Source organism: Ruditapes philippinarum, unplaced genomic scaffold (genome assembly GCF_026571515.1).
Source record: "Ruditapes philippinarum isolate M1 unplaced genomic scaffold, ASM2657151v2 ctg397_1_1_1_1, whole genome shotgun sequence".
Lineage (NCBI taxonomy): Eukaryota > Metazoa > Mollusca > Bivalvia > Venerida > Veneridae > Ruditapes > Ruditapes philippinarum.
The window spans coordinates 101,328-114,144 of record NW_026857638.1 but is presented as its reverse complement, the minus strand read 5'-3'; the positions used below and the strand labels follow the sequence as shown (position 1 = coordinate 114,144).

The 12,817-nt window shown below is 33.8% G+C and overlaps 1 protein-coding gene across 2 annotated transcripts in view; it reads left to right on the top strand.

Annotated features, from left to right (window-relative positions):
• The window catches only part of LOC132750438 (peptidyl-prolyl cis-trans isomerase 6-like), an 18,713-nt gene extending 5,896 nt beyond the window's left edge, over positions 1-12,817 (top strand). For both annotated transcript variants that reach the window (XM_060740423.1, XM_060740424.1), the window contains exons 2-4: positions 3-207; positions 6,821-6,943; positions 8,483-12,817. In XM_060740423.1, the coding sequence (XP_060596406.1) occupies positions 3-207; positions 6,821-6,943; positions 8,483-8,712 (558 nt within the window). In that variant the 3' untranslated portion in view covers positions 8,713-12,817. The remainder of the gene's footprint in view (positions 1-2; positions 208-6,820; positions 6,944-8,482) is intronic.

Here is a 12,817-nt window from a genome sequence, read left to right as displayed (position 1 = left end):
AGAGAGCAGAACAAGCTCAAGTGACAGATGTTGTTTATTTTGATATAAGCATTGGCGATGAGCCTGCTGGTAGAATTGAGATTGGTTTATTTGGAGAGATTGTCCCAAAAACTGTTAAAAACTTTGTTCAACTTTCTACATATGAGAATGGTTATGGATACAAAGGGAGCAAATTTCACAGAGTGATAGACAAGTTTATGATTCAAGGTATACCTTTGAATTCAATATTGTATTGTAATTTTACATGAATTATCTTACAGTGTGAAAAATTGTTTAGGAAGATTAAAGAAAAATAAGCAAATTAATATTTTTGAAATTTAGTTTTAAAACCCCTTTGGAGGAGTAAGATGTCATAATATGCTGCTCTTTTTTATGCCCCCACAGAGTGGGAGCATATAGCGTTGCACTTGTCCGTCCGTCTGTCCGTCCGTACGTCCGTCCGTACGTCCCGAAATCTTGTGAACGCAACTCCTCTTAAACCGGATGGCAGATTTTGCTTAAACTTTCAGGGATGAACAACCTTAATGTGTAGATGGCAGTAAAGGAAGGAATTTTTGCTGCAACCAAATTTAACAGAATTATGGCCCTTTGTTGATTTTTAGCTCACCTTGCACAAAGTGCAGGTGAGCTTTTAGGATGGCCAACCAAATGGCGTCCGTCGTCTGTCGTCCGTCCACATTTTAGATATTCTAAGGACATCTTCTATGATACCGCAAGGCCAATGTTAATGAAACTTGGCAGGAATACTCTTTGTATGAAGCTCTATCAAGATTGTTCAAAGAATTCCATTTCATGCAGAACTCTGGTTGCCATGGCAACCGAAAGAAAAATCTTTAAATATCTTCTTTTAAAGAACCCAAAGAGCTAGAGCTTAGATATTTGGCATGAAACATCTTCTAATGAGTGTCTACCAAGTTTGTTCAAATAAAAGCCCTAGGGTCAAAATTGGCCCCGCCCCAGGGGGTCATTGATTTTCCCTATATGCATATAGTAAAAACTTAAAAAATCTTCTTTTAAAGAACCCAAAGAGCTAGAGCTAAGATATTTAGCATGAAACATCTTCTAATGAGTGTCTACCAAGTTTGTTCAAATAAAAGCCCTGAGGTCAAAATTGGCCCTGCCCGGGGGTCATAGATTTTCCCTATATGCATATAGTAAAAACTTAAAAAATCTTCTTTTAAAGAACCCAAAGAGCTAGAGCTAAGATATTTGGCATGAAACATCTTCTAGTGAGTGTCTACCAAGTTTGTTCAAATAAAAGCCCTGGGGTCAAAATTGCCCCGGCCCGGGGGTCATTGATTTTCCCTATATGCATATAGTAAAAACTTAAAAAATCTTCTTTTAAAGAACTGTAAAGCTAGAGCTTAGATATTTGGCATGAAACATCTTCTAGTGAATGTCTACCAAGTTTGTTCAAATAAAAGCCCTGGGGTCAAAATTGGCCCCGCCCCAGGGGTTCATTGATTTTCCCTATATGCATATAGTAAAAACTTAAAAATCTTCTTTTAAAGAACCCAAAGAGCTAGAGCTAAGATATTTAGCATGAAACATATTCTAATGAGTGTCTACCAAGTTTGTTCAAATAAAAGCCCTGAGGTCAAAATTGGCCCTGCCCCAGGGGGTCATAGATTTTCCCTATATGCATATAGTAAAAACTTAAAAAATCTTCTTTTAAAGAACCCAAAGAGCTAGAGCTAAGATATTTGACATGAAATATCTTCTAGTGAATGTCTACCAAGTTTGTTCAAATAAAAGCCCTGGGGTCAAAATTGGCCCCGCCCCGGGGGTCATTGATTTTCCCTATATGCATATAGTAAAAACTTAAAAAATCTTCTTTTAAAGAACCGTAAGAGCTAGAGCTTAGATATTTGGCATGAAACATCTTCTAGTGAATGTCTACCAAGTTTGTTCAAATAAAAGCCCTGGGGTCAAAATTGGCCCCGTCCCAGGGGGTCATAGATTTTCCCTATATGCATATAGTAAAAACTTAAAAAATCTTCTTTTAAAGAACCCAAAGAGCTAGAGCTAAGATATTTAGCATGAAACATCTTCTAATGAGTGTCTACCAAGTTTGTTCAAATAAAAGCCCTAGGGTCAAAATTGGCCCCGCCCCAGGGGGTCATTGATTTTCCCTATATGCATATAGTAAAAACTTAAAAAATCTTCTTTTAAAGAACTCAAAGAGCTAGAGCTAAGATATTTAGCATGAAACATGTTCTAATGGGTGTCTACCAAGTATGTTCAAATAAAAGCCCTGGGGTCAAAACTGGCCCCGCCCCGGGGGTCATTGATTTTCCTTATATGTGTATAGCAAAAACTTAAAAATCTTCTTTGAAAAAACCCAAATAGCTTGAGTTTAGATATTATACATGAAACATCTTTAAGTAAATATCTACAAAGTTTGTTCAAATAAAAGCCCGGGGGTCCAAAACTGGCCCTGCCCCAGGGGTGTCATTGTTTTTTAACTATATGTGTATAGTAAAAACTTAAAAAATCTTCTTTTAAAAAACCCAATGAGCTAGAACTTAGATGTTTAGCATGAAACATCTTCTTATGGGTGTCTACCAAGTCTGTTCAAATCAAAGCCCTTGGGTAAAAATTGGCCGGGGGGGGGGGGGCTATATACAGGTGAACGACCTCAGGGCCATCATGGCCCTCTTGTTTCACTAAATACTATGTAGAAATGTTGTGTACGCAACTCCTCTTAAACCGGATGGCAGATTTTGCTTAAACTTTCAGGGATGAACAACCTTAATGTGTAGATGGTAGTAAAGGAAGGAATTTTTGCTGCGACCAAATTTAAGAGAATTATGGCCCTTTGTTGATTTTTTCACTATATACCATATAGAAATTTTGTGAACGCAACTCCTCTTAAACCAAATGGCAGATTTTGCTTAAACTTCCAGGGATGAATAACCTTAATGTGTAGATGGTAGTAAAGGAAGGAATTTTTGCTGCGACCAAATTTAAGAGAATTATGGCCCTTTGTTGATTTTTTCACTATATACCATATAGAAATTTTGTGAACGCAACTCCTCTTAAACCAAATGGCAGATTTTGCTTAAACTTCCAGGGATGAATAACCTTAATGTGTAGATGGTAGTAAAGGAAGGAATTTTTGCTGCGACCAAATTTAAGAGAATTATGGCCCTTTGTTGATTTTTTCACTATATACCATATACATGTTGTCAGTGGGGGCATCCGTGTCCTTTGGACACAGTTCTAGTTTATCTTTTAAAGCAATAAGTTTATAGGTCTTTTTGTTGGTTTGTTAAACACTTATTTTCTTATTTGCTGCAAGATTGAAAACAATCAATGATACAGTGCAACCCCTGTATAGCAACACCTTCTAGGAGACAAAGATTTGGTTGCTGTTTCTAATTGTGATTACCAGCAGACAAGTGGATTTGTCAAGCCCTGTAGAGCAATACCCTTTGGGAGGCATTGAATATGATTGTTGCTTTAATAATGATGTTGTTCAACAGAGGTTGAAACAATTTGTTAGGTCTTTAATTAGGAAAAATTGTGCTGTTTTTGTATGGAAGAGATTGCTCTATTGAGGGCCACTGTGTTGTGGTTGTACTGTATATCATTCAAACATTGTCAGAAATAAATGATCAATTCTGTTGAACTTGAAGTAAAGACCAATATTGAATACTGTTTGGACAGTAGATCAATTTTGACCTATTAACTCAATGACCCTGACACTCAAAAATGGGAAATTTATTGTCACTACTCACAGTTTCACTTATTTATAGTTAAAACACCAAGTGGAAAATATTCTCACATGCAAGTGCTCAAACTTCGTACTAGGCTGTTTGCCTATGGTCAGCTTATGGGGGACATTATAATGTACATGTGTAACCATGACCTTTATAACACTACATACCCCAATATATAATGGCACCAGGAATACATAGTTTTTATTGTTTTTAGCTCACCTGTCACAAAGTGACAGGGTGAGCTTTTGTGATCGCTTTTCGTCCATCCGTCGTCCGTCCGTAAACTTTTACTTTAGATGACATCTCCTCATAAACCGCTGAGCCAATTTCATCCAAACTCCACAGGAATGTTCCTTTGGTGTTCACCTTTAAAAATTGTTCAAAGAATTTAATTCCATGCAGAACTCTGGTTGCCATGGCAACCGATAGAAAAAACTTAAAATATCTTCTTTTAAAAAACCCAAAGAGGTAGAGCTTAGATATTTGGCATGAAACATCTTCTAGTGAGTGTCTATCAAGGTTGTTCAAATAAAAGCCCTGGGGTCAAAATTGGCCCCGCCCCAGGGGTCATTGATTTTCCCTATATGCATATAGTAAAAACTTAAAAAATTTTCTTTTAAAGAACCCAAAGAGCTAGAGCTAAGATATTTGGCATGAAACATCTTCTAATGGGTGTCTACCAAGTTTGTTCAAATAAAAGCCCTAGGGTCAAAATTGGCCCCACCCCAGGGGGTCATTGATTTTCCCTATATGCATATAGTAAAATCTTAAAAAATCTTCTTTTAAAGAACCCATAGAGCTAGAGCTAAGATATTTGGCATGAATCATCTTCTAATGAGTGTCTATCAAGTTTGTTCAAATAAAAGCCCTGGGGTCAAAATTGGCCCGCCTCAGGGGGTCATTGATTTTCCCTATATGCATAGAGTAAAAACTTAAAAAATCTTCTTTTAAAGAACCCAAAGAGCTACAGCTAAGATATTTAGCATGAAAGATGTTTAAATGGGTGTCTACCAAATTTGTTCAAGTAAGAGCCCTGGGATCAAAATTGGCCCTGCCCCGGGGGTCATTGATTTTCCTTATATGTGCATTGCAAAAACTTTTTAAAAAAATCTTCTTTGAAAAAACCCAAATAGCTAGAATTTAGATTGGCCCTGCCCCGGGGGTCATTGATTTTATTTATGTGTATAGCAAAAACTTAAAAAATCTTCTTTGAAAAAACCCAAATAGCTAGAATTTAGATATTAAGCATGAAACATCTTCCAGTTAGTGTCTTCAAAGTTTGTTCAAATAAAAGCCTTAGGGTCAAAATTGGCCCCGCCCCGGGGACATTAATTTTCCTTATATGTGTATAGGAAAAACTTAAAAATCTTCTTTGAAAAAAAAACAAATAGCTAGAGTTTAGATATTAAGCATGAAACATCTTCTAGTGAGTGTCTTCAAAGTTTGTTCAAATAAAAGCCCTGGGGTCAAAGCTGGCCCCGCCCTAGGGGTGTCCTTGCTTTTAACTATATGTGTATAGTTAAAACTTAAAAAAATCTTTTTTAAAAAACTCAACGAGCTAGACCTTAGATGGTTAGCATGAAACATCTTCTAATGGGTGTCTACCAAGTTTGTTCAAATAAAAGCCCTTGGGTTTAAAATGGCCCCGCTCTGGGGGCCTTTATACAGGTGAGCGACTTTAGCGCCATCATGGCCCTCTTGTTTTCTTTTTGCAAACATGGAACTTTTTTTTGTAATTTAAATTTAGGGGGAAAAAAAAGATTACTTTAAAGACTTTTTTCTGACAGGAAAATGCAAGTAAATGGATTTACAGTAGAAAAAAAGAAGTGCTGTTCCAAGTTCTTGAATAAACAAGAAAAATATTACATACATTCGTATGTAATATAGGTACGATTGCATACTACTTTTTGTGAAGACTTTATGTTTGCTGAATTAAAGGTGTAATGTAAAATGAACAAACATGTCATGAGATATTTTAATCTTTAAACATTTTCATGGAATGTAATTAATGTATCATCATATTAAAGTTGCATGCCTTCAGATGAGAAAAATGATTTCAAGAAAATCAAAATATGAAAAGAAAATTCACGGTCAATTGACTGCTTTGAAGCATTATAAATCACAAAATAAAATTACAGGAAATTAAAAAACCTTTTTAATACACTTAAGGTAGAATTTCATTGTAAATCATAGTCACAGATTTGAGATATAATTATTTATTCATATTAACATCATTATTGGTTATATATTGATAAAAAAAAAACGAAAGACACAGCTTGTAAATATTTATTACAATAAAATATGAAAAAGGTATTTTCCATCCTATGCGACGCGCCGAGGTTAGCTACAATTAAAATTCCCGCGCAAAGTCGCGGTGGTGCTTGGGATAATCACTTGATACTGTAAATGGCAGCCATTTTACGATACGAAAATGCCTGGCCCTCCTCGGACAGTTTATCCTGCCGAAAAGATATGAAAAAATACTTGCAATTCAAAGTTTGTTTGCTACATAAAGATTATCGATTTACTCTTTGCACACTTTTTCTCTACCTGATTGTAATCATATTGATGTGTTTTCATTGACTTAAACCATCACGTTATCAATACACATAAAGGTGTGACCTAATTTCGTGTTCATTAAAATTATTCCCTTAATAGACATATAACAATCTTATTTACAAATGAATTAATAAAACAATAATCCCAGAAGCATTTAAGATAATACTAATCATTGGAAAAAAATAAATGCATATAAATTGTAAATTTGTGTATGACAACTCACCCCCTAAACAAAACATAATAGACTCAACCAAAACAAGCGCCTGCTTCTTCACCTAACTATGTAGTTGCATGACCATGATTAGCAATACAGTAGCAAACCAAATATAAGAGATAAACCTATTGTAAAAATAATACTATGACCACAGCAGATTTCGTACAGAAAAAACTTTTTAATATGTAAAAGCTTACATATTTGAATTACATAATAGCTTCACAGAATATTAAGAAAGTCTTTCTCATGCTTTAGAATTATAAGAAATCTTTGGATATTGTTTTAAGATGATATGTATTGGTATATATTGTATAATGATTTGCAGGTGGTGACTTCACCAATGGAGATGGCACTGGGGGTAAAAGTATCTATGGGGACAGATTTGATGATGAAAATTTAGTTGATTTAAAACACTATGGCCCAGGATGGGTCAGTATGGCTAATGCAGGTATGTTGTCATAATTTAGTGAATCTACTATACAGTGTACTGTGTAAAAAATTTAAAATGCTATAGAGTGGTCATTTAAGTAAATAGAATGCTGATCTTTGCTGAAGGTTTAAAATGATTAAATATTAAAAAACTGGATATTGTAGTGCATGTATGATGATCTAGTCTGATATAATGTGAAATACTTAAAATACCAGACAAAAAAGAAAGGTTTTTATGGTTTGATTCTGGCATCAATTTTCACTAAATAGTCAAAACCTCTGTTTGACTGACAGCTCTTGAAAAAGTTTATGTTTACTTAAAGTAATAGTTTAGTATATTGGCTTTATAAATGACACTCTTATGTTCTATAAAACATATTGTCTGGCATAAAATGGTTTTAATTTTCCTTATTATCCCCAGTGAGAAGTTGAATTGTTTTGACATTGTCAGTGTTTATTATAAGTTTTAACTATTCTAAAAATAGGGAGAGCTATTGTACCCACCCAGGTGTCGGCATGACACTTTGTTAAGTTTTGTCCTGAAAGTTGGTATCTATAAAACTACAAAAGGGAATGGGTTAAAACTTCACACACTGAGGTCACTGTCCAAGACCTATAACTCTAACATGGATTTTGACAGAATAATAACCCTTTTTGGACTTAGAAAATTCTATATCATCCAGGCTCTTGTTTTACCATCAAGCACCACACTGTCCTATTGAAGAAAATTCTATATTATCCAGACTCTTGTTTTACCATCAAGCACCACACTGTCCTATTGAAGAAAATTCTTTATCATCCAGGCTCTTGTTTTACCATCAAGCACCACACTGTCCTATTGAAGAAAATTCTATATCATCCAGACTCTTGTTTTACCATCAAGCACCACACTGTCCTATTGAAGAAAATTCTTTATCATCCAGGCTCTTGTTTTACCATCAAGCACCACACTGTCCTATTGAAGAAAATTCTATATCATCCAGACTCTTGTTTTATCATCAAGCACCACACTGTCCTATTGAAGAAAATTCTATATCATCCAGACTCTTGTTTTACCATCAAGCACCACACTGTCCTATTGAAGAAAATTCTATATCATCCAGGCTCTTGTTTTACCATTAAGCACCACACTGTCCTATTGAAGAAAATTCTATATCATCCAGGCTCTTGTTTTACCATCAAGCACCACACTGTCCTATTGAAGAAAATTCTTTATCATCCAGGCTCTTGTTTTACCATCAAGCACCACACTGTCCTATTGAAGAAAATTCTTTATCATCCAGGCTCTTGTTTTACCATCAAGCACCACACTGTCCTATTGAAGAAAATTCTATATCATCCAGACTCTTGTTTTACCATCAAGCACCACACTGTCCTATTGAAGAAAATTCTTTATCATCCAGGCTCTTGTTTTACCATCAAGCACCACACTGTCCTATCGAAGGCTACTTGTTTTCATTCCATATGGAGTAATTTGTAGTTAGATAATTTAACAAAAGAAACCCTGTTGTAATAGAAAATCACAAAAAAACCAAACTGTTTTATTTGCTTATTTCAGGTGAAAACACTAATGGCTCCCAGTTCTTTATCACAACAATAGCAACCCCCTGGTTAGATGGCCACCATGTCGTGTTTGGCAAGGTTTTGTCTGGCATGGACGTGGTGAGGAAAATTGAAGCTGTCGAAAAAGATGTGTACGATCACCCAACAACTGAAGTTATTATCAAGGACGCAGGCATTGTAGCTGACAAGAAAGCATTTAAGACCGATCTAGTGGGGGTAGAATAGTCACTGACAGCCATGGTTGTAAATTGATATGAAGCTATGCAACATTGATGGAAAAACGAAAAAAAATAAATCTTAGATATTTTGAGTAATGAGTGCATTTGTTTTATTTTTTTGTCTGTAGGATCTATGTTCTTAAATATATTTTTTCAATGTCAAAGGTGAAACAATTAATTTCATTTCAAAACAAAATGTTGTAGTGAAGTTTAGAATGAATTGAATAGAATGCAATGGGAAAAAAATTGTAGTGAAAAGAAATTAGAAATAAAAGACAAAAGGAATTAGAAAAAAACATATAGAATTAACATGTTACCTATATAGACATACATTTTAGAATGTTCTTTTTTTTTAATTTTTGAAAAGTTACCACCATATCGACACACTAAATATGCAAATTGTGTTTCAGATCTTTCCTTATATAAGTCATTTTCACAAAACATAGTTTATTATAAATATTGATATGTTCATGTACATTCTAAAGATGTATTGGCTGCTAGTGTAAAAACACTTACTGCGAATTCACTTATATTCGTTGGCATGAAATTTCGTGGTTTTATCAAAACCCGCATTTTCGTGGGTTCTTAAATTTGCGGATTTTCAATTTTTTGTAAAAAAAATAAAATAAATAACCTAATGCAAAGTAATCTTACATTAATCGCTGTGCATTTTACTTACTGTATATACATATCTTTACGTGTCTCACAGCAATTGTGAATAAATTTAATCATTACCTCTGGGCATTCATTACATAAAATCGTTGGAAAAGCGCCAATGCATGTTTGTAATATATAGAATAGAGACATGGCAAGAAGTATTTGTTGGGATAAAATTTCGTCGGATCTTAAATTCGTAGATTGACCAACACACGAAAACCACGAAAAATTTGTGCCCCACGAATGATAATGATTTTACAGTATTTAGATTAATTATTTCTTTGATGCCCTTTTTATGTTTTTACTGTCAAGATCTGATTAATTACTTATTTCTGAAAACAGTTTCCTCGCTGACTCGGGGGATTATGTTGGGACTTATACAACGGGACAAGCAACATTACTGGAGATAAACAGCAATTTATCTTTTCGTCCAGTGTGTCGCCATTATTTCCTGTTGATTGTCTTTTTTGTCCATAGTAAACTTGGTATGCAAGAGAAATATAAGTCTACTGGCTTAAGATTTTAACAGCCATTTTGTATTTAAAATGTCTTAATATGATGTTATGAAAATCTATCAATCTAACCATTTTATAATAAAACCATTTAAACACTTTGCTTATCAACCAATATACTTTAAATTGAATGCCAGCATAAGACTGTTTTATTGAGTCGTTGCAGTTGCTTGTTCCTTTATATTGTGCCCCAGGATTATGACATAATCAATATAAAACATGATTTTAATGAATAATGTAAGCAGTAGATAAGGTTGTTGTCTTCAAACCACTTGCCTCTCACCGATGAAGGTTTGAGCCTGGCAAGTGGCCTCGGAGTCTTTCATGTGAGAAAGCTATCCAGCTAGCTTACAAAACATCAGTGGTTCTACTTGGGTGTCCGTTTTTGCCTGAAATAATGCACAGAGAGGCAGTTGAGGTCTTCCTCCACCAATAAAGCTGGAAAGCCGGCCTTTAGTCTATACTGTTTTGGTGCAACGTAAAACCCAGTCAAAAGATAAAAAGATAGTAGTAGAAGAAAGGATTATACCTATTTGTTATCATGTATATATTTTGCATATCATATTACATGTATCAGACATCTATGCAATTAGTAAAACCAATTTATACAATTCCATGCCTATTATATTTCAGGTACTTTGTAAAATGTTCATATCAAACCTATATTTTGTATCAAATTATTTTTGTCTTGCATGGCTAGAATCGGTCATGCCACATTTTTTTTCACAAAATTTTGAATATTATGATTGTGATTAAACCTTTTTATATGTTGAATGATAAATGGAATTGCTGTGCAAAAAGTTAAGTGGTGGATTATTGGTTTAGAGGTCTGTCTGTCAACCCAGGGTTTGTAGGCTTGAGTCTTGCTTGCGTCATAACCATGTTTCTGCATGTGACACCGGAACTGGTCAGTTCCAGAAAGGACTCTCAAGAAAGGTTCCAATAAACTTAATACAGGCTTTTTACACAATTAACTGTAATATATAATAGATAAATCATATTTAAACTAAAAGTGCCAAACATTTATACTGCTGATATTTAAAATAAAATATTTTATATTTTTTTTAGTATTTTATACACCTTATACTTTCAATTTTGTAACCTCCTTAATGCATGTTGTGAACTATCTTTGCATGGTGACTTGTTTATATTGAGGCAAAAATGTCAATGTTTCCAATGTTAGACAAGGCTTGTTCTTAAATGCTGTAGATAACATGATCTTTTTTCATTACAGGGAAATAATTCTGGAATACCAGATTTTAATAAACTTTTTTGAGTTACTTTCCTTTAGATGCATTTTATATAATTATGATACTGTTGCACTGTTGTATATCTTTTATATGGTGGAAAGTTTTTGTTGTCGTTGTGAACATTCTAATTCTCTTATCAGTTGATTTAATAATGACATATATGTTCATAATAGCAGGCATATCATGTCACAATGTCCGTCCATGTACAGCAGACAATCGTTATGCTCAACATTATATATGAATTTTGTTATCATTCAAAACAAAACAAACTTGATCGTTTAAGTTAATTGACACAGGCTAATGTTTGGTTTAATTAAGACAGCACTGTTTCTGGTTTTTGATTGAGAGAATACAGTGTTTGATTCAATTAAGACAACACTGTGTTTGATTTAATTAAAACAACACAGTGTCTGGTTTAATTGAGACAACACAGTGTTTGATTCATATGAGTCACCACAGTTTTTGATTCAATTGAGACATCACAGTGTTTGATTCAATTAAGACAACACAGTGTTTGATTCAATTAAGACATCACAGTGTTTGATTTAATTGAGATAACACAGTGTTTGATTCAATTGAGACATCACGTTTGATTTAATTGAGATAACACAGTGTTTGATTCAATTGAGACATCACAGTGTTTGATTCAATTAAGACAACACAGTGTTTGATTCAATTAAGACAACACAGTGTTTGGTTCAATTAAGACAACACAGTGTCTGATTTAATTGCCAACACAGTGTCAGATTTAATTGAGACAACACAATGTTTGATTTAATTGACAACACAGTGTCTGATTTAAGTGAGACAACACAGTGTCTGATTTAATTGAGACAACACAGTGTTTGATTTAATTAAGACATCACAGTGTTTTATTCAATTGAGACAACACAGTGTCTGATTTAATTGAGACAACACAGTGTTTGATTTAATTGAGACATCACAGTGTTTGATTCAATTGAGACAACACAGTGTCAGATTTAATTGAGACAACACAGTGTTTGGTTCAATTAAAACAGCACAGTGTCTGATTCAATTATGATAATACAGTTTTTGATTTAATTGAGACATCACAGTGTTTGATTCAATTGTGACATCACAGTGTTTGATTTAATTGAGACAACACAGTGTTTGATTCAATTAACACAACACAGTTTTTAAATCAATGGTCGGTTAATTTGAGAGTTTGTGACAATACAATGTTAGATTCAATTAAGGCAACACAATGTTTGATTCAATTTAGACAACACTGTTTTTAGTCTATGTTTGGAAATACCATTTAATTTAATAGCTCTTTTGTCCAATACTTTGTCTACTACTTGAGTTTATTTGTAATATTCTCGATTCCTGTTCTCTAAGTTTGGGTGTAACCTAAACAACTAATCAGTTTAGGAAGAAAGAAATGGTAGCATGTGAAAATAGTATTATCCTGCTGTTTTAAGATTGAAGCTCTGTAAAGAAAAAATAATATTCATCATGTTTTTTATGGGATAAGTACTCTAAGTACATTTTAGTAAACAACGAATAATAATTTTCAGGAATGGATAAAAATTTGTTTTGGTACATGAACTTACATGCAATAATATCTACTGCAATAGCATGCAACGTTTGTTCATATATTTTCTAGTCAATTTTGTTTTCATGTAACAACAGCTTTACTATATTGTTTTGTAGCAAATAAATATTTTCTGCA